Source organism: Trachemys scripta, chromosome 20 (genome assembly GCF_013100865.1).
Source record: "Trachemys scripta elegans isolate TJP31775 chromosome 20, CAS_Tse_1.0, whole genome shotgun sequence".
NCBI classification, from domain to species: Eukaryota; Metazoa; Chordata; order Testudines; family Emydidae; genus Trachemys; species Trachemys scripta.
The window spans coordinates 3,560,326-3,583,908 of record NC_048317.1 but is presented as its reverse complement, the minus strand read 5'-3'; the positions used below and the strand labels follow the sequence as shown (position 1 = coordinate 3,583,908).

General features: G+C 50.7%; 1 protein-coding gene across 2 annotated transcripts; it reads right to left on the bottom strand.

Moving 5' to 3' along the window:
• Window positions 1-6,052: 6,052 nt before the first annotated feature.
• C20H1orf216 (chromosome 20 C1orf216 homolog) lies at window positions 6,053-15,271 on the bottom strand. Of its 2 annotated transcripts, XM_034754265.1 has the most exons (3): window positions 15,155-15,271; window positions 13,964-14,080; window positions 6,053-10,784 (listed from the first exon to the last, which is right to left on the bottom strand). In XM_034754265.1, exon 3 carries the CDS (start codon window positions 10,766-10,768, stop codon window positions 9,902-9,904), a length of 867 nt encoding a protein of 288 aa, XP_034610156.1. In that variant the 5' UTR covers window positions 10,769-10,784; window positions 13,964-14,080; window positions 15,155-15,271; the 3' UTR covers window positions 6,053-9,901. The 2 variants fall into 2 exon arrangements, with proteins under 2 accessions (XP_034610156.1, XP_034610155.1); XM_034754264.1 differs by lacking the exon at window positions 13,964-14,080.
• Window positions 15,272-23,583: the final 8,312 nt, after the last annotated feature.

Below are 23,583 nucleotides of genomic sequence, written 5' to 3'. Positions count from 1 at the left end.
CGACACAGCTCATGGAAGGATAAGGGGAGGGCTGCACAAAAAGGGCTCTTAACTCCACTGTCCAGATGCCCTTAGGCGGCACGGCTGAGCCCTGCCTGCAGCACCAGGCACAAAGAGCGCTCCTCTTTCTGCTTTGGCATCCTCCAGAGACCTCCCAAGCTGCAGCAGGTGCGTCTAGCACGGAGGCACACGTGGATGAGCTCATCTTGCAGGGTAACTTGTTTGCAGGCACTAGTTAGGTTCACTGCCTCCCTCGCCAGAGTGGGAGCTGTGAGTCCCGTGGTCGCCTCAGCAAGGGAAAATACCTGAGCTCTGGGGACCATCCTGCGCCGGAGCCTTTCACCTCCAGAGGGCTGCTCAGAATCCACCCAGCTTGGCCGAGGGTCCTGAGCCTTTGATCACTGGGGCGTGAAATGAATTTGGTGGGTGTCAGAGGACAGGTGCCAGCAGAGCCCCGCTTGACCCTTAGATCCCAGAGTGAGTTTACATTTCTGGGGGTGAGCGGGAAGAATCTTTCTTTTACTAACAAATGGCGCTCATTCGATCTCGAAGTCTCTGAGACACATTAAATGTGGAATTCCATGAGGCCATTTTGACAGTCACTTTTCAGAGCGGAAAAGGGTTTTAAATGCATCTCTGGATGTTAAGGGCTCAAGGTGATTAATTTTCTTTGGTACTTTCCTGGCATCAGTTATCGCACCATTGTATCTTATTTTTAACAAATATTTCAAGCCCACAAAATCCTGGAAATAGTTAGAATGGATTCGAGTAACAAGGTAAAATATTCCCCATCAAACCTTCATAAATACTTGATTTTTTTAAAAAAATGCTATTTTAATTTTCAAAGAAAGGCCACTTTGGCCAAATCTTGCTTTGTGCAGTAAAATCGGTCCAAGATTACAAGGATTTAATATAATAACAATAAACTTTCAGAGGAGACCTTAAAAAACAAATGGCCCTGTCTGTTGTGGCTGGCAAATAATGATCTCATGCCCTGGGGTCATTAGCTAAAATTTCCCCTGTACTGCTGAGATATGCTTGCGTTCAAGATATCACCCCCAGCTCCAGAGGGTTTGCCGTTCAGTGGTGTGTGTGTGTGCATGCGTGTGTGTGTGCGCACACATGTATCTTGATTCTGCTCCCACTTACACTAATGCAAGTTCAAACCCCTTTAACTGCAATGGACTTTGGATCAGGCCCTAAACAAGGAGCACCTCTGCAAAAGTCAGTGGTGTTACACGAAGCATACGCAAGATCAGACTCAGGCCCGTAGTGTGTAAAGGTTTTGAGATCCTTTTGACATGAGAGGTGCTGTTATTTAAGCTAATATTTAACGGATCATCACCTATGTTTTATCACAAAGGGACCAACCCTGCAATCCCTCCCCGTGCAGAATGCTGGGATTGGGCCAGAACACTTGTTAAAAGAATTTGGGGGGTGGCGGGAAAGAAAGGCAGATCTCATTGCCAGTTGGTACTTCCCAAGTTCGGCATCACATTTGTTCATTACCTCTTCATTTTGTGCTTGTCTCTCCATGGTACTTCCATGGCCCCCGACACCAGAGTAGCCGAGTCCCTCACAATCTTCTGTGTATTCCTCCTCAGAACACTGCTGTGACGTGGGACAGGGCAGTGATCCCCATGTTATAGTTGGGAAACTGAGACACAGAGAAGCGAAGTGACTGAAGGAGTCTGCGGTGGAACAGAGATTTGAACCCAAGACCCCTAACTGCAGGACCATCCTCCCCGTCCCTTTTGTATTTATTTTCCGATGTCCGCAGCGCAGGTCAGAGCTGCATCAGCTGGGGTTACGTTGGCTGGGAAACAACAAGTGATTTAAAAAGAAAAAACTAATTAAAAACCCCACCGTGGAGGTGATTTTCTAAACAGCAGGCCTCAGGTGCATGGGCAGCGCAAGGGAGATGGGGAATGCAATCCCAGACCTAGGCATGGCAAGGAGACCTCGCTGGGGACAATGGCAGACAGACAAAGCACTGGACCAGATCCTCAGCTGGTGTCAATCAGCATAGCTCCACTTACGTCAGTGGCTTCTCCCCTTTACACCAGGTGAGGTTCTGGCCCCCTGCCTGCTGTATCTATCCTGCTGGGAGCAAAATTGATGTTGGCCAGTGAAAGAAGGAAGGTCACTGGCCTGCCCTGCAGATCAAAGGTTAGCAATAGGGCAAGCCAGCAATGATAGTCATCTGAGAGAGGGAGGGACAGTGGGAGGCTGACAAGAGCAGGCTGGGTGTGGTTGATAATGGAGGCCACCGATTGTAAAGACAGGCATGAAGGGAATTTGTTTTGCAAAGTTATAATCTCCCTAGATCTGAGTGTCTTGGAAATAGTAAAGGAGCCCTGGTGGACTCTGAAGTTGGCATGCCGTCAGGCTTTCCCCTTCCTCCCCCCGCAGTTGGGAGGGGTTTTCATTAATTTGCAAATCTTGTTTGGGTATTTAGAGGGGGCTGGAAACTCGGTATGAGGTTGATTCTGCAAATCAAAACTGGCTCTCTTAAAACCAGCACTGAGGGCATAAGCAGAGGGAACTTCACAATAACCGAGAAGGAAGCCGCTTGTTTACGGAGCAGATCTACCCCTTTGATCTGCTCCCCGAGTTATTCCTTCATTTCTTGAGCAAATAATCTGGATTTTCACAATATTTACCTTGGAAATAATTATTTATATAAAACACTCAACCAAGATAAACAGAGAATCACCCGCTCTCTCTGCGGGTCAGGACAGCAGACAGCCCAGGGTCTAATGTTCTCTTAATCCCGCAGAGCCCCTGTCTGAGTGAATGTACCACAGGCAGGCAGGCTTGGAATTAGAGCCCAAGCCAAAATGGAAAATGTTCCTTCCTTAGACAAATAAAGTTAGAGCACACACAATTCCTAATAAATTGGCAGATGTTGAGGGACAAAATTCCTGAGAGCCCCCACCGAGCGGTGAACCTGGGGATAAAAAAACAAAGCCTCCCGGCCCTGGGTTCCAAATAGAGCCTAGATTTGTGCGTGTGTATTGTTTTTAAAAGTGGCCACGGCAGCTTTGAATTCCCACAGGTTGTTGGGGCTGGAAAGAAGAGGGGGGAAAGGTGACGGAAGGTTCAAAGGCCTGGTATGGCTTCCCTTTTTATCTCTATTTAATCTCTGCAGTGCCCTAGGCAAAGTCACCTTTAGGTCAATACTCAGGTGTTTTATCTGCCACCCATCTGCCTGTAGCAAACATCCCATCTCTCCTTATTAACCAACAGCTGCAGGGCAGGTGGGACTGGGGAGCTCAGGGAATCCAGTCATCCTGGTATCGGAGGATGGTAAATAATGCAACCAAACCAGCCCATGGGAACAGCACAGAAGTTAGCACCAGCTCCATTTTGCTCACGCTTGGGAGATGGGGAGCAGCCTCTGTCTTGGATTTTTAAAAGTTAAACGGCCGCCGATGTTTTACAAGCGTCACCGCATCCAGGATGTCATGGACGCCGCGTGTGCCCCTGGGCACGGAGCAGTCCAGCTGGTGCTCTGCACATGCCGTCACTGGGATTGTGCGCGCACAATTGTACATGCAAATTGCAGAGGACCACAGAGAGGAATTCCTACAACTCTGGGCCTTTTCTGTGCAGGTGTTTATAGTGCCGTTCCGCACCAGTTAGGTAAATGAACAGGGAGGGAGGCAGACTGATTGCTGGACTTGGTTTCAGAGATATACCTGTAAAGTCTGGAGTGCTACTTTTGGGGGATGGGGCAGGGATCCCGAGCTTCTGGGTTAGCCCTATGTCAGCTTTTCGTCTGGTTGGTATTGCCATTGTACCAGCCCTGGAGGCAGAACTCCACCTTTTCAGCCCCAGAGTAGATACAGCCCAAGCACCAGCAACATCAGCTTCCTCCACACTGCCTTGGAACGACTCCGCCTAGTGGTGAGCTCAGCCCGAGATACAGCCAGTCCTTGGCTTCTCTTTGGAATTGGCGGATGGTCAGTGGGGCAAATATTGGGGTGGTTTTCTAACGTGGACCCTTGTCTTCTACAAATGAATCAGTATCGACCAATTGATTTTCATAGAGGTTCCGAACACATGTCAGATGGCCTGGGTGCCGAGCAGGTCCCTGTTGGTAAAGACTCTCTGTCCCACTGTCAGCCCTGTGAGCTGTTCGGCTGGATAATGCTGGCTTTTTAATCATTTTGCGCCCAACCGTGTGGCCGCTTTTGTCTTCGGAAGGTGGGAAAACATTGGTGTTGAAGTGTCTGACGGGCTCATGTCCAATCTGGGAGATGCAACGCAAAATGGTTCCTCCAAAAGGACATTGGCCTTTAGGGAGTGTGAAATCTTGTCTGCACTGGCCTCAATTCCAGACATTTTGACCTGCAGCCACCAGCCAGGCTGCAACACCTGAATCCCCTTGTGGACACAAGGTGAGACCCAGGTGCAGCTCATCCCAGTTGCAAGCAGGAAGGTTTGCAGTGATGCACCTACAGCACTGGACAGGTATCGAAGTCTGAAACCAGGGCAGATCTCCAGTGTAGACAAGGCCTCAGCCTGAATCAGTTCATGTTCCTACTTGGACTCCATCTGACCACGTGCAAATGCTGTAACACAGCCAGACTTTCTCAGATCATAGGCGACGTTCTTGTGTGATTGGCTCATCTCAGGTACTGTACCATGTTGTCACGTGACCTGGGCCGCATTGTCTCAGAGCTGGACCATCTCCGGTCACGTGCCCTGCTGTCACATGACACGTGCCACATTGTTGCACGGGCCAGACCTTTTCAGGTCATATACCACGCTTCCACGTGAGATGTGCCACGTTGTCACCGGGCCCAACTCTCACTCCTGCTTGAAAACCTGTCTGACTATTAATTTCCTGACATGAGTCATGAAACTCGAGGTTTCTGGGACAGCAGCTCCTGCTCTCTGTAATCGGCTACGATAAGCTGATCTGACAGGGCAAGCTGTATTCACTCTCTGTCACGCTCTGCACTCTGCTTGCCATGTCTTGTCCTGCAGTTTACGCAATTGGACATGACAGCCAGTGCATTTCTGGGTGCTTTCCTAGCCTGCCTTGGATGGGGGCTAGAGAGAGGTAAGCAGCAACTGTCCTGAAATGAGCCACCGGCAGGAGAGGTGAGTGAAATTGATGCATAAATGCCAGGAAGTCGGTGAATCCAGGCACCATTTATGAGGGTATTACGGAAGCACAGTGGTGCTTGAGCTCTACACCCCCCAGTCCCGTCAGGAACCTCAAGAGCTCTAAAGCCATCCCATACTTAGCAGAAAGCAGGGCTGAATAGACCCTGTTGTGGGGCCACGGAAGGAGCTAGGGTGAACCATCCTCACCAGAAACCCAAGTGAAAGAGATCATGGTCTAGTGTTAGAGGAGGGGATTTTAAATCAGGACTTTTGGCTTCTCTTCCTGGATCGGTCATCGACCCTGTACGTGAGCTTGGGTATAAGTCATTTCATCTCTCGAGGCATCAGTTTGTCATTTGTGAAATGGGGATAATGAATGGATATTGGCAGACGCTGAGGGCAATATCAATATTTATTGGACCCGTATTGACTAGGGTTGGCTCTGATTTTATCTAAGCCATCAAGAGCCCCATGTCACAGCCTGGGCTGGAGGAGAAGGTTACAAGGCTGCCCACTGATGGTGCTCTGAGCATTGACCAGAAGGAGGTCACTCTGGGGAGAGGCATGGTGCTGAGCACATGACACCCTCTACATCAGTTCTACCCTCAAGTTGTGACCTTGATTCTCCTCCAGTCCAGAGACGACATGCTACCACTGCAGCACCACTCCAGTACCCCGTGCCGTATACTCACTTCCCACTAGCAGCTCTCAAGATGCTCTTTCATACAGCTCTGTCTCCAGACACGGGGACTAAATGCAGGTGAAGGCTGGAACATCCGTTGCAACAATGTATATTGCCTTCCGTCAGTTCTACCCAGTGAGGTAAAAGCAGGTCCCTGGTGTTCTAACCCTCATGCAACAGGAGCAGGATGAAAATATCATGCACAGTACGATAGCCAGCTGTTGAAGAGTAGTAAAGGAGTACTTTGTGGGATCTGTTATTAATCTCCAAACTTTATTAATATGTATAATATGTCATGTCAATGATACAGACAACAGCCAGCAGGCCCTAGAATAGAAGCAAACATGAAAGCAGTGATGGCCTTCGAGCAGCAAGGTACTTCTTCTCACAAAGAGTCTGGAGTCCTCCTGGCCGGGAGGCAGATGGCGAGAAATCTGTTGCAGGTTTTCTTCTGTGATGCCAGGACAAGATTTGGTCGCCTTCTTGCATTTTGAATGCTACCTCTTTAAAAACTGATTCTTAAAGAAAATCGCCCATTTTAGCTCATCGTTTCCATCCTTTCAGGGTCAAAACCCAGGCTACCAGTGTTTCATTATTACAGCAATGGGGCTTCCCTGCTCTCTACAGGACCTGACCCTGCAGTGCCCACTGACTCAGTTATTATTAATTTATATTGTGGTAGCACCTAGAGGTCCCAGTCAAGAATTGGGGCCCTGTTGTGTTAGGTGCTGAAGAGCTGTATAACAAGAAGGCAGAGCTGACAGTCTAAAGATTGCAGGGTCAGCATCATAGCTTTGACTGCTACAACCCCTTTCCTCATGAGCAAGCCTTAGTCACGTGCCTCGTCTTGTTGACTTTCCTGGAACTACACAAGTAAGTGAGGGCTATGGGACCATGTCCTCACTTCCGCTTACTGGAAGATATGAAGAAACGTGGTGCAAAATGGAAGTTATTGCAGGCATCAACTGCAGCTTTGTGAAGGTGCAGCGAGCATGGAATATAATCTAATAATAATAATACATAGTTCTTATATAGCAATTTTCATCTATCTGTCCATCTCAGAGCACTCTGTTGGGTTAAGTACCATTACACCCATTTTGCAGATGGGGAAACTGAGGCACAGAGAGGTGACGTGACACGCCCAATGTCACCCAGCAGGTCAGTGGCAAAGGTGGGAACAGAATCCAGGTCTCGTGACTCCTAGGCCTCTGCTCTTGCCACTAAACCACACTGCCTCCCCTAGTACAGTACAATAAATAGAATAATAGAATATGGAGCAAATTCACTTTTAAGAAAATATACCAAAATAAACACAATAGTCTCTTTTTAATCTCTCTTACACTTCTTATACTCTGTATGTGCATTTTTCTTTGGAAAAATGGATTAGAAAAGTTAATCTCTTTACTTTATAATAATAAATTAATAGACCATGAACAGCACAGCTTTGAGAAAGGTTATTACTAGGGGATTTTTCTGATTTGGCACCTAGTTTTTAAATATATACTGTAGGTAGATAGGTGTGTGTGTATGTGTGTGTGTGTGTGTGTGTATATATATATATATAAATAATAAAAAATCTAAATCAATATATTGTAATACTGAATGTGAAAAAAATATTAGAGTCAAATGAAACTTGAACCTATTTTAAAGCATTCTGAGGTCAATTCTTAGTAGTATGAGTCTCTCTCTTTGACCCCAATTCATCAGCCCATCTCAGATCAGCAAAGCAGGTAAGCTCATGTGTAACTAGACATCAGTGGGAATTAAGCCAAGACTGGACATCTTTCTAAAAGACACGCTCTAGCTCAAACAGAATTTCTGGGCTTATTGCAGGAATCCCTGGGTGAAATTATCTGGCCGTGCTGTGAAGGAGGTCAGATGGCCTTAAAAGCTACAGTGCGAGCACATGCTTAAAGTAAGCATGGGCTTAAGTGCATTGCCAAATAGGGAAGAACTCAAGCATGAGCTGAAATGCTTTGCTGAACCAAGGGCCTTTGTCACCAGATGGACTTCTACACTCAGAGCACATCACACTTTGCTGCAGATTACAATCCCCAAGCATATGCAACTCGTCGATTCTTACAGCGCTTGCTGGACATACACAATCTGTTTCTTACAAAGCATTGGCTGTCAACACAAGACACACACAATGTAGTCGGGAGCTCATTCCCGTAGCAGCAATGAACATGTGGGAGCGACATGCACCACTTGCAATTATATGTTCCACCAACGAAACAGCCTGATCTGGCATCTCAACTCTCCGATTCAGGCCCTACGATTTGAGCTAGAGAAGGGAAAATCCAGGAGAGGGTTAGTGTTTCCATGAGCTTCATGGTTCCAGGTTTGATTTGGGCTCTTTCAAACATCTCCCCCTCCCCCATTTAAGTGGTGTTTTTCATGGGAAATGTAGTAGATGGTACGGAGGTGGGGTAAAAAGTTCCCTAAGAAACTTGCAGCCTGTGCAATGCAAACCATAACCTGACTTCAAAGCACCTTTGTCACCTGCAATTCATCAGGTCAGGCTAGAACTGGATGATTACAATGGTCCCTTCTGGCCATTAAATCTATGAATAAAGATTCTCTTTTTCCAGCAGTTCTTATCATGGCTTCTAGAACAACAAGGGGAGGGAAAACTCTGCAGGCTAGAACCCAAATGAAACCTTCAACCTAAAAGCTTTGAATTCAGATCTCAGCGCAGAAGTCGTGATTTTCCAGTGGATTCTAACCATGGCCAGCGGAGTTCTCCCGTCTCTGATTTTAACAGCAATTTTCATGTGGAGATTCATGCTCCACGCTAAGGACGTATTTGGGGGGCAATTCCAAACCTTCCTAACGTTGCAGAGCCATGGGGAATAGGATTCCTATTTAAAATGTCAATTCAAAGAATTCTAGGGTGGGTTTCAAAGATCAATACCAGATCCCGAGCCTCAGCAAAGCTGGATTGTGAAGAGAATTGTGCCCCGTTCAGAGCTGTGGTAACCAACCGTCCCAACAGGCTGGGTCTAGAGAACACTCTTTGGAAGAGGCAGGCAGGGTGAAAGCAGCAGCAAGGGGAGCTGTCTGCAGAGGGGACCCCGACGAACGGCCACCCAGCCAGTGCAGAGAGCGGCTGAAGTTGTGCTGGCCGGCCATGAGGGGGAGCAGTCACACATAGCGAAGGCGGGCGGGGGGGGTGGGGAGGGAAAGAGGTGGTTGCAGGGGGAGGAGGAGAAAGAGATGAGAGGAGGCCTTGCAGAGCCTGTTGGGGAGACCCAGCCCTTTGAGAGGAGCCAGGCAATGACATTGCTGATGAGCTGTTCCTGACAGATCACTTTCGAAGCACTAAATGGTTATGGATTTAGGGTGAAATTTGAGAGCCTCTGGGCATTCATTGGACCTCGAAGTAGGCAGCTCGGCTGTGATGGACAGAGAGAAAGCTAAGGACGTGGGATGGATGCAGAGAGAGGTCAGTAGATTGACATAAGGGATGAGACCGTCCTTAGGGGTATTGTTATGAGGGAACATTCCACCCAGAAATAACCTTCTTGCCAACTAATCAGGTACTAGCTTGCTGACTGGCCTATGCCGATTCACTAGTGACCCCAGGTCTCAAGTGAGCTCTCTAGTGAGACTGGGGTCTTGGGAACACTGGTGAATCCTGGCTACTGATCAGCTGGCGAAGGGTTAATGATTTGTGCTAAAGGGATATGCGGCATGCGGGGTAGGGTTAAGAAAGGGTTAATCAGGCTCATTTCAAATGGGACCAGCCCCTCCTGTTCCCTGACTTCTCAGCTGCTAGCTGGGGCACATGTTGGACTTTTTACTTGTGCTCTCAGCTAGAGTCATTTACCGAAACCGACGGGAACGTGCTTCTAGCTACGTTGTGCCAGCTCATAAATACCACGTGGCGTTCGTCAGGTCTAGTAGCCTCATGCATCACGAAATCCCTGGGTGCATAAGGCAAGAGCATCTCCCGCCAGCCTCCCGTGCAGAACCTGGGAGCTGACTGCAAAGCTCTGTGGGGCCCAATCCTGGATGCTGGGCTCAGGCGAAACAACGGGTTAGAGCTGGGTAAGGGGTTGGGGGGGATCTGAACTGTGACAGATGGGGGATGAGCGTCTTTCACAGGCCAGCGTGAGCCGGTGCTTTGGGACACACCACGCCCTGCTGGATGTACCGGAGGAGTTCTTTGCGGTTGTCCAGGATGGTGTCGAAGCTCTCCTGCAGCCGGTTCTGCTGGTCCACCACTTTCTGCTGGAGGCCGCGGATCCAGCGCAGCAGGGCCAGGCGCCGATACATGACCAGGTGGATGTGGTGTTTCTCCTTCTCCCGCTCCTTGAATCTCATCTTGTCCTGGAGGTTCTGGAAGGCCTCGGCCAGCACCGGGAAGACAGTGTCTGAGTCGGAGGAGTTTTCGGGATCAGCGTCGGGCCCCTGAGGTGCTGGCTGGTTCCTCAGGTCTTTGATGGCAGCAGTGGGTGCCTCCCAGGCATTGCCGGTACTACTGTCGGGGCTGTCAATGCTGAGGGAGCTGCTGGCATAGCCATTGTCCTCTAAGGGGGAGCCAGCCAATTTGCCACACTCTTTGGCCGTGTCCTCGGTAGCCGCTTTCTCCTTCTCGGCGCTGCTGAGCTCGGCTCCCTTGGGGGGGCTGCGCACATCCTCCTCAGAGAGGCCCAGCTCGTCTGACTTCAGCCCTCGGGCAGCGTCCCTAAGCCTGCCCTGAGCTGTCTGACTCTGCACTAATAACACCAGATTATCGGCTGGATTTGTCGTGTTTTCTATCTGGCCGGAGCCCCCCTCCATCCGGGTCCCAACCACCGCCTGGCTCCAGTTCTCGTTGCTGTCATACCCTTCTGCCACAAAGTTGAAATTCTTGTCCTGCCTGAGCTCCCGTTCAGCAAGGAAGGCCGTGCCCAGCGTGGGGTCCCGCTTGCCCTCATGGAACGGAGCGTTCAGGGGGATGTCTTGCTGGCACACTGCAAACATCCTTCCACCCTCCCGGCTGGGAAGAGAGAGAAAGAACTGATGTGAAGGAAGGATCTTGGTCTGAGTTCCCAGGGTCAGCCTGACCTCCCAGCTTTACCGTTCCCCAGCTTCTAACTCTCCTGAGCTCAAGGGGCCTGATTCTGCTGTCATGTGCTCTGCTTTGTCACTGCAGTAACCCCACTGATTACAGGACAGTTATTCCGGATTCATACCAGCATGAGTAAGAGGAGAAGCAGGCCCAAGAGACTGTCAGCCCAAACCAGGGAGGAAAGAGAGGAGCGTCTGGTCTGGTCTTGAATGGGATGGTACCCTAAGATGGACCCGGATTGATATGGCCTAAGATGTAATGTTTAGCTTCTAGCCTGAAGTTTGGGGGCTTGTGGGATTTTGTTTGAGTCCATGGTAGTGTTAGGGGACAAATGTAAACTTCAGATCTGTGTCCTAAACTTTGTAGAAGCTCAGATCCCAGGTTTTAGGTCTGGCCCATTTCTGGAATGGGAATGGTATGGTAAGCCCTAGCAATGTAGAGGGTATTGGAGTACGGTAACTTAGGACACAGTTCTTTCCATGACATGGATGAGAACAGGATCAGGCCCCTAGTTTGGCCTGGCAAGGTCTGGTAAAGTGAGATATGACAGTGGTGTAATGCCTTGTCTCCGTGCATCAGCATTTGGCTCCAGTCTATGGTGCACTCACATCCTGGCCCGGCAAATATTAGAATAAAAGATCTCAAAAGTGTTTAAAACCTACCTGGGCTATTTCTTACGGTGGTTTCATGGGATAGAGTGGAGCTGGCCATTTCTGACTCCCCCTGGTGGCAAGGTGAGCGCCTGCTCCCCTGTCTCAGTGGATGAGGGGAAGTCTGGTTTATATAGGGAGGTCGGAAGGGAGCCAGGCAGAACAGAAACCTTAATTTCTTGTCGGGACCCCGCAGTGGTCTGGTCACCTTGGGCCCAATCCTCAGCTGGTATATGTTAGCACAGCCCCATTGGCTGTGGCACTTGATACCCGCTGAGGATCCAGCCCCCCTGGTAGTGGAGAGGGGACACTGGTTGGCTGAAACAAGAACCGATGCAAAACTTTGCCCAAGCTCCTTTCAGATCCTGCATCCCGAGTTGTTTGAAAATGATTGTGGCATAAGAGGTTTTTTCCCCTTTTCCTTTTGCGTTTTTGTGGCCTTCCCCTCGAGAGCAGCTCCTCTCAAGCAGTTTCTGGGCTACTTTAGTAAACCCAGGAAATCCTCAATAGCTTATGTCATCCAATCCCAGGGTCAGATTTTCAGCTGGTATCAATCCGAGTAACTCCATTGAAGTCAGTGAGAACACCACCCACGCTTTCCTTAGCTTCCTGTACTAAACTGGAATGGAGAATTACTATGGGCTGTTGTCCAGCTGCCATGTTCCACCCCAGAGGTGGCTGCTTGTAAGTAATAAATGAAGTGAATTCTGTGCATGTAACAGTTTGTGAGGCACTTTGGAAGGATTTGATGCTATAGACATCTTGAGATGTGATATTAGGTGTTGATATCATTAAATGAGTCAGTGGTTTAACCCTGTTTGCCCTAACGAGGGGCTTTATTGCATCATTCCCCAGCTGACAGTCACAGGGGGAAAACCACAGAGTGATGATGGATTCTGGTTCCTTCTCTGCTAAATGAAAGTGCTGAAAGAACAGCGACACTTTAAATGACTTGCGTGATTCCGCCAAGCAAAGGGATGTGTCTGATCTGATATGTAGCAACATTCTGTCTGGATTAATCTCCCTAAATAGGCATCTTCTAAGACTATATTCTCCCTGCACCAATCGGAAACAGGAGATAAATCTTTTAAAGAACTGTCTGATGCAGGAGAAAAGTGCTGGAAACATAAAACAGTTTACAAATACATCCCTGCTACCATCCGTCAGTGAGAACTACAGAAGATTCTCCATAAGTATGGGATTAAAATCACTTCCCTTTAAAGACTTTCTTTTTAAATTCTTCAAAATGTGTTCAGCTTCCCAGATGCAATTCCGTAGGACCCCATTAGATTATTTTAATAAGGTCTCTTCTGAGTTCTATTGGTCTCTGTTTGATTTTAAATAATGGGCCAATAGCCCTCCCAAAACCAGTAGCCCCAACAGACCTGTTCCCTCATTACGAAACCAAATTGCAAACTGGAACTAGTAAAAAAAAAATGAATTAAAACTTTGACTAGGGCTCTGAGCAGAGATGGATGCAATCTTCCAGCTTCATCACAATGCGAAAGAAATTCACCTGCAGGAAAATCCAGGAGAACACGATCACAGTTTTAAAGAAAGACAGAGTGTAGCAGCCCTTTCTTTTCATTAGAAAATTGGTGAATGAACAAAGGAAGGACTACTCCTGGGTAGGAAGTGATTGGTCAGGCTTTGCCCACTCAGTCCTGCCCTGGTCAATATCACTGTTTTTTAGTAGGCCTCACAAATATGGCATCTTTTGTTTATCTTTGTCATGTCTCAGTGAGGGAATGGCAGATTTAAATGTCTGGGTACTTAGAACCAGGATAATAGTCCCCCTAGTAGATCATATGTGGGGGCTAAAAGCCACAAGTTTCCCTCCAAATAAAATGAGCATCCCCCCCCCCAAAAAAAATAGTTTCCCCCCCTCTGCAATAGTCCAGCATTTAATGTTCTCCTCTGGGATTCAGGAGACCTGGGTTCAGACTTTCTAGGTGACGTTGGGCAAGGTGTGTCTCCAGGGGATACAAGCCCTGCAGCATGGCCGCAGTTGGCCCAGGTCAGCTGGCTTGGGCTAAGGGGCTAAACATTTTGTGTCGACGGTCGGGCTGGGGCTGTAGGACCCTGCTTGGGTTGAGGGTCCAGAGCCCGGCTCCAGCCCCAGCCCAAACTCTATGCAGCAAGTTTTCAGCCCTGAAGCCTGAACCTCACAAGCCCGAGTCAGCTGACCCAGGCCAACTGTGGCGGTGCTGGGCCTCAGTTCCCATCTGTAAACTGGGGATGGTTGAACTTCCTTCCCTCCCAAGGGTGTTGTGAGGGTACAGCAGGGGCCCACAGGCCTGAATCTCGTCTGCTGTCCCCCTCGCTGGTCACTGACACCTGTGCAAAGCAAGGGCCAAATGTACCCTCTGGGATAAGGGAGTGGGAAGCACCTGCTCTACACCAGTGGAAATGACAACGCGAGGGAGAAGGACGGGGGTGTCACATCCTACATCCTACCGCAGTTACTGCAGGTTTGGACCCTCGCTGCACCATAGTCCTGATCCTTTTCCCACTCGCACTGGTGTCAATCAGAATTAGCACCATGTAAGCCCAAAGAGCGACGCTGCTGTAAGACTGATGAAGGGAGAGGAGAATCAGGCCCATTTGCTGGGCTACCAGGAAGGGGTCAACACACTCAGCTGCCCTGCCCGTTTAAATTTGGATTCCGGCATGGTTGCTATGGCAAGGTTTCCATGGCAAGCAGAGACGTGAGTGTGTGTGTGTGTGTGTGTGTGTGTGTGTGTGTGTGTGTGATGCATAGTTTACAAATAGTGCCCAGAGGCACAGAAGAGAGCTGTGCTGAATGATCCTGCCACAGAGATGGAAGGGGAGTCACAGAGGCGACGGGATGCAAGAACCCCAATGCCCTGCCTTGTGGGATGTCTGCAGGGGATCCACGTCCTTCCCCTTCCCTCCCTCAGCTTGAAGAAAGCAATTGCTGGTTCCTTCTCCCCAAATCACACAGCTCCCTGGACAGGCCAGCTCTGTAAGCAGCTTTGGGGAAAGAGCTATCTGGAGAGGAGGAAGGGACCAGACTTTTAATGTGCATGATAATCTATGCAGAGGGAGGGAGGGGGCAACTGAACAGATGTGATCAGGGATTATGAGACTGTTGGATTCAATGCCCCAGCACATCCCCACATGGCTATAGAGCTAGCCTGGATACCCAGCTATGGCAGAGCGCCCTGTACAATCGGACAGCCTCATAGCCCGCCCAGCCCTTGGCTATTCAAAGGGGTGGGGGGACATTGTTGTGCTCTGTGTGTGTGGCGTAAGGTGTTGCCTATCTCAGCCCTAAGGTGGACCTGAGCAAAACCCTTCCCCGTGCAGTGCGGCCCCTGTGAATGAAATCAGAGAGGCAATCAGCATAGGCACGCACACACGGCCCCCCCAGGGATCACGAACCGGGGCCTGGGCGCCGTCACGGGGGAGGCAGGATGAGGCGGTGCTGTTGCTTTTAGATCCCTTCAAAGCTGCTAACGACAATAAGAGAAATAAACAGCCCCCCTGGGAGGGATCCAAATGTGGCAACCGGCATAAGCTCTCCACCCTGATCCCGGCACCCAGGGGAAGCAGGCGGCTTCAGCCCTCGGCACCAGCCTGTCTCCTGTATCACTCCAAAGACCCCCGTGTACAGCCGACACTCACCGATGGATTTTCAGGCTGCTGCTGCTGCTGCTGCTCTTGCTGCTCGGCTGGAGAGAACGGAAATCGACCCTCCACGGCAGCAGGAAAGCGTCATGTACTGCACACTTCCGACAGCAATGAGTGCTGCTGGCAGCACCGTGTCACAGGCTGATTGGCAGCCGGGCGAGAAATGCAAAGGCACCACCAGGAGCCACCTTAGCACAAACCCAGCGCTGTCAAGGGTGTGTGTGTGTGTGTGTGTGTGTGTGTCCCTTTAGAGATGACACCAAATTCCCTGCGGAGGATAAAAATCCTCCAAGCGAGGGGCCGTTAAAGAAGTGCAGAGGCACTCACACAGGGACGAGAAGCCCGTATTCTGCCACGCTGGGTCTGAGTGGTCTAAGCACCAGCTTTAAACTGTCTACAGTCGGAGGCACCCTGGGTTCAAATCCCCACAGAGGCAGCTGTGGGGGGCCCCAACGGAGACCCATGCAAGGGCCCTGATTTTCAGAGCGCAGGTGCTCGGTGCTTTATGAAAACCAGACCTCTTTCAGGTGGCTCCAGTTAGAGACCAGAAATCACTAAGCCGCAGACAGGCCAACAGATTGCTGAGACTGTGGTGCCCTCGGGGCAGGGACTGACCCTTCGTTCTGTCTAAAAAGCAACAGAGGGTCCTGTGGCACCTTTAAGACTAACAGAAGTATTGGGAGCATAAGCTTTCGTGGGTAAGAACCTCACTTCTTCAGATGCTTTGTTCTGTCTGTACAGCACCTAGCACCATGGGGCCTTGGGCTCTTGGCCTGTAGTGCTATCACGATGCAAAGAATAACAACGCTGATAATAAATTCCTGCTGTCGGTCTCCCTGGCACATTTGCAGCACGTGATCCCCAGAGGCATGTGCAGCCACAGGCCAAGTGAATTGGGTGAAAACACTGCAGAACATTCACGGCACCGCGTCGTCTTGTCTCTAACGACTTTTCATGAGCTACAAGGTTGAGCGGGGCCCAGCTTCCCTCCGTGCTCACCCAGCTGGCCTTGAACGACCCTGCCTTTTGCAGGAAACCCTCTGTAGCCCTTTCTTTCCTCCCTGGGGCCGGGGAGTGGGGATAAATAGTCTCTGCTGAAGGTGGTTATTCATTCTGCCCCTTGTTTCACTGAGGCAGCTCAAAGGAGAGGACAGCAGCTCCCTTACATTGTATCACTCTGCGCAGTTGGACATGTTGGTTAACATTCCAGCTGCGCTGGTGCTCAGACACCATGGTGATGGGTGCAGTACAGGAACCTGTAGCGAAAAGAACTGTTCTGGTACCACAGCCACGGTTGCACCAGTGCATTCTGGACATCCCACGGTGCCAAACCTTGTTGCTGTGAGCAGGAGCTTTTGGGTAATTTCCAGATGTGAGGCACTGCACTGTGAGATGCTCCAGTGGAAACCTGGGCAGCTGCAAGACTGCTGGGAAGAGACTGCTGCAGATGGGGCCAGTCTGGACCTGAGCTACAGGCCTTCTCCCAGGAATTGCATCCATCCGCGAGGGTGTGAGGTGCTGGGGCCACATCACAAGCTCAAGGCGTTCCCGCCTCAGAGAGAGGGTCCGTGCTAGGCAGACCTCCTGCATTCAGCCACTTCTCTCCCGGGGCCTGGGCACAGGATGTGTGTGTCACAGAGCGGGACAATGGGGCTGTCCCTGGTTCTCCTCAAAAAGCGCCCCGGTATCTATTGCGTGGGTAGTCGTGGGAAGCAGGGAGGTGGGTTTTCCACCTCCTGCGAAGGGCTGGGCGGCCCCTGGATACTGTGTGTCAAAGGGCAAGCTGTCCCAGCTCCTGTCTAATGCATATGTGGGAACAGGCCAGCACCTCCCACCAGGAAGCTCTAGTGGGATCCTGGGCTGTGATTCGCTTTAACTTTGTGCTTTCCAACATTAAATCTCCCAATTAATTCAGAGTTTTCTCAGCCCCTCTTTGAAAAACCTCAGCTCCCCTCCAGTGTCATTAAAGGTTTCAGGGCATTTCAAAGGTAATGAAGCCCCATGAGCTGCCATCACCTGCAATTCTCTCGACAGATCTACCTTGTGGATGGCACCTGAACGGTTCTTTTCTCCACAGGTTCTTAAACGGCGCCCATCGCGGTGGGACCTGAGCACTGGAGTGGCTGGAATTTTAACCAGCATGTTGCCTAGCTGGACTCAATGAGCAGGCCAGTGGCTGCTTGGGACCAAGCTCCTACCATCCCTATGCCTGATGGAACTGAACCACAGTTAGTTAGCAATGGTGGGAAACTTTTGGAGGAAAAGCCAAGGGTAGACGAGGCCTCTTGGATATTCCCTGGATTTGCCAGGAATCGTGGAAGACACACACACACACACACACACACACACACCCGCCGCCCCATCAAAAAGTAATGAGGACAAACAAGCCCTGGGAGAAAGGAGACAACTATGGAGCAACCAGCTTCTACGGCAGGGATGCTGCTGGCAGAGGGACACAGTGTATAGTCCCAGCGTGGGCGGATGGTCCTCCCCGATGATGAGGATAGGGTTACACTTGGCAACACTCAGTGTGCTGTGCTGATAATGTCTCCTTGGGTTTGTATGGGCATGTATGGTGCCGGCTTGTGTGTTTTGGTGCGTGAGTGTGTGTGTGAGAGATGATAAATCTCACTCAGCAATACATTGAGGAGCAGACTTCAGAAACAGCAGCCACACTCCACACACACCCCTGCCCAAGGGTTTCCCAGACTCCCCCACGTTTCCCCCTTCTCAGCCCATCATCCACCCTGCGGCCAATGGGGAAGCGGGGCTATGAAAGCCACTCTCTCAATAGTCCTCTTATCCCGCCACGCAGGACTCGGGTGTCCTGAAACTTTAAAAAATAAAAGCACTATCACATCAAACAACTGGAGTGAATGCGACGCCTGAAGGGGAGAGGGTCACATGAAGCACCGCGAATGCTTTGGGGATAAAGGGCCGTTGTCAGCACCCAGGGTGTGTTCAAGATGAAGGAGCAAATGTGAAGGGCTCTGAATGGCTTGGAAGAATCCAGTGTTTTAAGCAAGAAACATGAGATCTGGTGGCTGGAGAGACTTTTTGGCGAGGGGGCTGGGAAGTTGTCGTGCTTCACAGGAACACAAGGGGAGCTTGTGCTAGGTCCCGCTGCGTACCACCCCTTCCCACTTAACCCTTTGCTGGCTTGTCAGTTTAGAGTAGGGACTGGCTTCTTATTCTGCAACGAGCACAGAGGGGTCCTGCCCGGGGACTGGGGCTCCCAGGTGCCCCTGCAATGCAATAGCAACAAGTTTTTCAGGGCAGGGACGGTCTCTGATTCTAAGTTCGTACAGCACCCAGCACAATTGGCTTCGCAGGGGTCTCTAGACATTACTGCAGCACAGATAATAGGAAAAAACAGCAAGACCAACCACAAGCGCCCAGAAGTCCTGAGTCAGGCCCCCCCAAAATCATGAGATTTAACCAATAACCAGGGATCGGGTCTTGGCATATATAGGGGTGTAATCAAATGGCCTCCTCCTGGGCGCCCCCTTTTGGCCTCAGGGCAGCCCTGCAAGTGGCATCACCCAGTGCCTCTTGAGGGCCCAGTAAGTCCAATACAAGCACGTCCTCAAGTCCATCCTAGTTCATTAACAGAAACACAGCGCAAGAGCCACAACGACGTCCACGTCAGGTCCATGCACTGAATCTGTAAAAACGTGGCTCTGTTCTCACCGTCCTGGTGTCTTCCGCCAGCCCTGGACTCTCCCAGCCATCCTCTGTCCCTCCACCAGCACAGCCACCCCAGCCCTAACCCAGCTCTTCCCAGTGGGACCCTCACAGCCTCTCCCCTGGGAGCCTCTCCTGGTTCCTCTGGGACCCAGTTCGGGCGGCAAGGAGACACCCCTCATCTGCTCCCCTCCTCACCCTTGGACCCTTGGCTGCGGCTCTGAAGTTTACAGCCAGCAGACATTTCCTTCTGCTGCTCCTTCCCATTTTCAGCAGCACCTCAGCCCTGGCTCTCCGGCCTGGGGACCCCAGTCAGAGGCTGCTACGCTCCTGTTTTCCAGCCCTCCCCAGGAACTGCTCTTCCTCACAGAGCCAGTCTGCTCAAGTCACTCTCAGGCCTCTTACCGCTTCCCAGATGCTGCCCTGCCCTCTCCATTGGCCCAGCAGGGATCCTGGCCAGGACCCGGAGAGCTGAGTCCAATTTCCTTTAGTGGGTCGGCTACCCTGTCACAAGGGATCACATCTTCCAATTTCTCTCCGCAACCAAAAGGGCCAGAAACTTTCATTTTGTAAAATGAAAATGGAAAATCTCATCTAATCACCTGGCTCCAGGGGCTGGGGCTTGAAGAAAAACACCAAATAACACAAGTTGCAGAATAAAACAGCAAGAGCCGGCAACACGGCATAAATCATTGTTAAACAAATACATTCTTCTCCTCTAAACATTACCTCCACTTAACAGCCCACAGGCCATCGTCTGCCTGTTCCTCACTGCCGCCGACAGCGCTCCGTTCTGATCAGCAATCACAACATTGCATTGCTATGCAGACAGCATGACCCTTTACCTTCTCCAGCCACGCTCCACACCTCTCCACACCTCTCCCCGCTGTTCCACACAGGGGGTTGTCAGTCACTTTTCAGGAGGGAGGGCAGGAGTACTACATCACGCTAACCATAGCATAACAAGCCAACAGGGTTTGCCTGAAATGCCCCACCCAGATACCAAGTGTCAATCCTGCTGGGAGAAAGCTGAGTGGGTTCTGCTGAAGCAATTCATTGCCTACACCGGTACAGGGCACCAGGGAGGGCCTACCTGTGGAGTGAGGATCTAGGGTGTGGGCAGAGCAGTCCCAAGGGAGGAGTCCTAAGAGCAGCCCAGTCTGGGTGAGAAAGTTTGAATCTTATGTTATCTTATGATTCTTTGTTAATGAACTGACCCACAAGACAGGGGTGAGTTTGCATGTGGTAAGTGGATCATGTTGATAAAGCAGGAAAGACACCTACTGCTCCCACACATCTTAGCTCTTCCTACTCCATAAATGTCCAGGGGAGGTCAATCTGAACGTTCCCAGGCCTGGTTAGAACATGCTCCACTTCTAATTGATTTAAGTCTCTCCCATCCCGAAACCACCCCCAACATTTTGCTCGTTTCCTTTCAAGGACACTGGTGATTTTGTAAACCTAGATGTATTGATTGATTTACAAAGTGAACCATGGGGAAAGGTTGCAGCCATTTCACCTTTTCAAACTGTAGTGTCAGGCTAGAAGTGTGCTTTCCCCACATAAACCATGGGATTATTGTATTCCTAATTCAGACCAAGGTAGCATTAGCCATTTGCTGTTAAAAAGATCCTGCTCTCTCAAAAAATTCACCCATCCATCTACCCAGATTTAACAAACCCACCCATTTGCAGCTGGTGGGTAACTGCTGTACCAAGCTTCCCTGCTTAGAATTGAGCCATGTGGCAGAATGACTGTCATGTATATTGTCGGTAAAAGATGTGGATCGAGAGCAATAGGAAGTGATGTCCTATTTCTCCACACAGCAGCCTGCCTTGCACAACCCTGAGGCCTCTCCCCTCCTGTGGGAGACATGTCTCCATGGCCCATTATTGGCTCTATCACAGTATCACCTCCCACGCCCGGTATTGTACAGACAGTTAGTGAGAGAGAGACCCCCGTCACACACAGCTGACAGTCCAGATGGATGTGAAAGGGGGAATCAGAGGTGAAGTGACTGCCCTGGGTCACACAGCGGGTCAGTGGCTGAGCTGGGAAGAGAACTCAGGTACCCTGACACCTGCTCCAGCACCACATCCGCTAGACCCCACGGCCTCCTCACAGATGGGGAACTGAGGCAAAGGGAGATCAAGTGACCTGCCCAGAGTCACCCCCGGAGTTAGTGGCAGAGCCAGGAACTGAATCTTGATCTCCTGAGTCCCTGCCCAGTGCCTTATCCACAAGCTGTTTTCTTATTCCTCAGCCTCTCTGCTGAGCCTGCCAGCCAGCGACAGTTACAGTCCTAGTTTCTGGGATACAACCACCTCCCCGGCTAGGAAACGGGCTGAGAACCCGCCATGACTGAAATCCATAGACAGCACTATCGCCGCCCCAGCCATTCAGAGGCAGGCCGCCGGATGGAGAGATGCTGCCTATCCAGCCACAAACCCGGCATGCAACAGAATGCGGCAAGACGCACAGAACTCCTTTGTGCATCTGCTACAAACCCAAATCTTTGGCTTTTCAGATCAAAGTCCCTCTCGTGTATTGATGTTGGATCCGGGGCAGCCATTGTTCCATAATTTCACCTGCCGGGAGGAGGGTGGGGTCTAGAGCTGCGCTCCAGATCTTGCAGAGGGAGCCTTCTTTTTTCAGCAAGAGAAAGATCACATAGGAAACCAAGTTCATGGCCAGGAAGCAGCAAAAGCGGGAGGCTCTAACACACTGATCTTCTAAGAGGAAGGACAAAAACTGGCTGGGAGGGGGGATTTAGTGCTGAATTTTAGACTTGCTTTCCCCTCCCCTTCCAAACCCTGCTTCAGAAGCAAATTAAAAACTATCCCGACAGGAAATTGAAAATCATTTAAAAGACTCTGAGCAGAAAATCTAATGAGCTGGATTTTCAGAGCTAGATTTTCTGGAGGAGATAACACAATGCATTCTGGGGTTCGACAGAGCGGGGGTAAGGAGACTGAGTGAACTGTCCAGATATATTCTAGGAATGACTCGACATAGGTCTGGTGGCTAAAGCAGAGGACTGAGAAGCAGGACTTCTGCGTTCTTTTCCCAACCCTGCCTTTCGGTTTTTCTACCAAGGGATTCCTGTGGCACCTCTGACCTCAATACAGGCCCAAATCTTCAAGAGTGCCCTCTAATCCTGAGTGTCTCAGCTGTCGGGTGCCCTCCTTGAGACACCGACAGACAGACTCCCAGGGACACTGAGCACCCACCGCTCCACGAGGAGCAAAGCCCAGAGCACGTCTGATTTCTTGCGAAAGCAGGGGAAGGATCTGAAAAATGGCGAGACGCAACAGTGACACTTTGGCAAACTGGCCATTTTGGAACTCTGACGATTCTCTTTATATCGACCTATTTTTCATCCAAAACTCCAATGCTGTGCAGAGCTGATCTTCTGGGGTTTGTTCATTGCCACGTTTATGAGCTTTTTACTAAATATTGAACTCCCGTTAAGACTCTGGCAGAGGCTTCAGTTTACCTATGCATCACTCCCAGCTCTGCCATCAGAGACAAGGCTGACAAAGGGTGGGAGGGAAAACTGAGGGGAAGTGATTTGTCCAAGGGCAAACAGCAGGTCAGTAGCAGAGCCAGGAGTAGAAGCCAGGCTTCCAGAGTCCCCATGGCACCATACAGTCTCCAGATCTCGTAGGTTTACAAATGTGGTGGAAGATTATTAGAGAGAGAAGCCTTCCAGATCCCTGCTGCTGAGGATAAATCCAGATCCCAGCCATCGCCGCCACTACCCCTCTCCACACTTGACCCACCGTTCATGCAAATAGCCTGCCACCTGCTTCTCATATGCTGTGCTTGCCGTTAACCAATGCAACGTGCCACGCGCTTTGAACAAAATTGGTCCCAGCAGAAGCCCTCAGAAATCCGCTCCAGTGCCCCCATGACGTAGGCTCCATGTCACGAGAGCCTGCTGCTGGTTCCTAACCTTTTCTGCGAGGAAGGCTGAATAAGGGAGTTCAAAGCCTCCCACATGCTGGATCGGTTAGGGACGAATACGGCACGCACAAGGCAGGCAGCGCAACGGCCCCGTCCCACCACCCTGCGCATGGCTCTGGCCAGCTTTGCAAATGGGGAATGTGGGAAACAAACAATGGACAGTGGCCTGTTGGATTCGCTGCGCTGCTGCAAGGGAGGGGGTTGGATGGCACTTGCTAGAGACAGAGTTGATGTGGGAAGGAGCTGTGCAAGCTCCCTCTACACAGCTCTGCAGATGCCCCTCAGTCCCGACCCGCAGCCCCCCAGCTATGCCAGTCTTGCCTTCTCCACACACAGCTCTGAAGATGCCCCTCAGTCCCGACCCGCAGCCCCCCGGCTATGCCAGTCTTGCCTTCTCCACACACAGCTCTGCAGATGCCCCTCAGTCCCGATCCGCAGCCGCCCGGCTATGCCAGTCTTGCCTTCTCCACACACAGCTCTGCGGATGCCCCTCAATCCCGACCCGCAGCTTTCCATGTCTGTCTTTGCTACTCATTCACAGCTCTGGCAATAATACCCTTCGATCCCAGCCTGCAGCTCCCTTTGCTAGTCCACTCCTGCACTCCCCGCCCGCTCCACTGATGCCCCTCGGTCCTGACCTGCAGCATCCTCTGCTATTCCACGCCAGGGCCTCCTGCACAGCTCTGCCAATGCTCATGAATAATGATACCTAGAATACCTGTGCTCCAGGTATCACAGACTCCTCCTTCAGTGCCTGGCAGCTCTAGCCCCGG

What these genes read in the sequence shown, in the direction of transcription:
- C20H1orf216 (XM_034754265.1), bottom strand. Translation starts at nt 10,768, where the DNA reads ATGTTTGCAGTGTGCCAGCAAGACATCCCCCTGAACGCTCCGTTCCAT.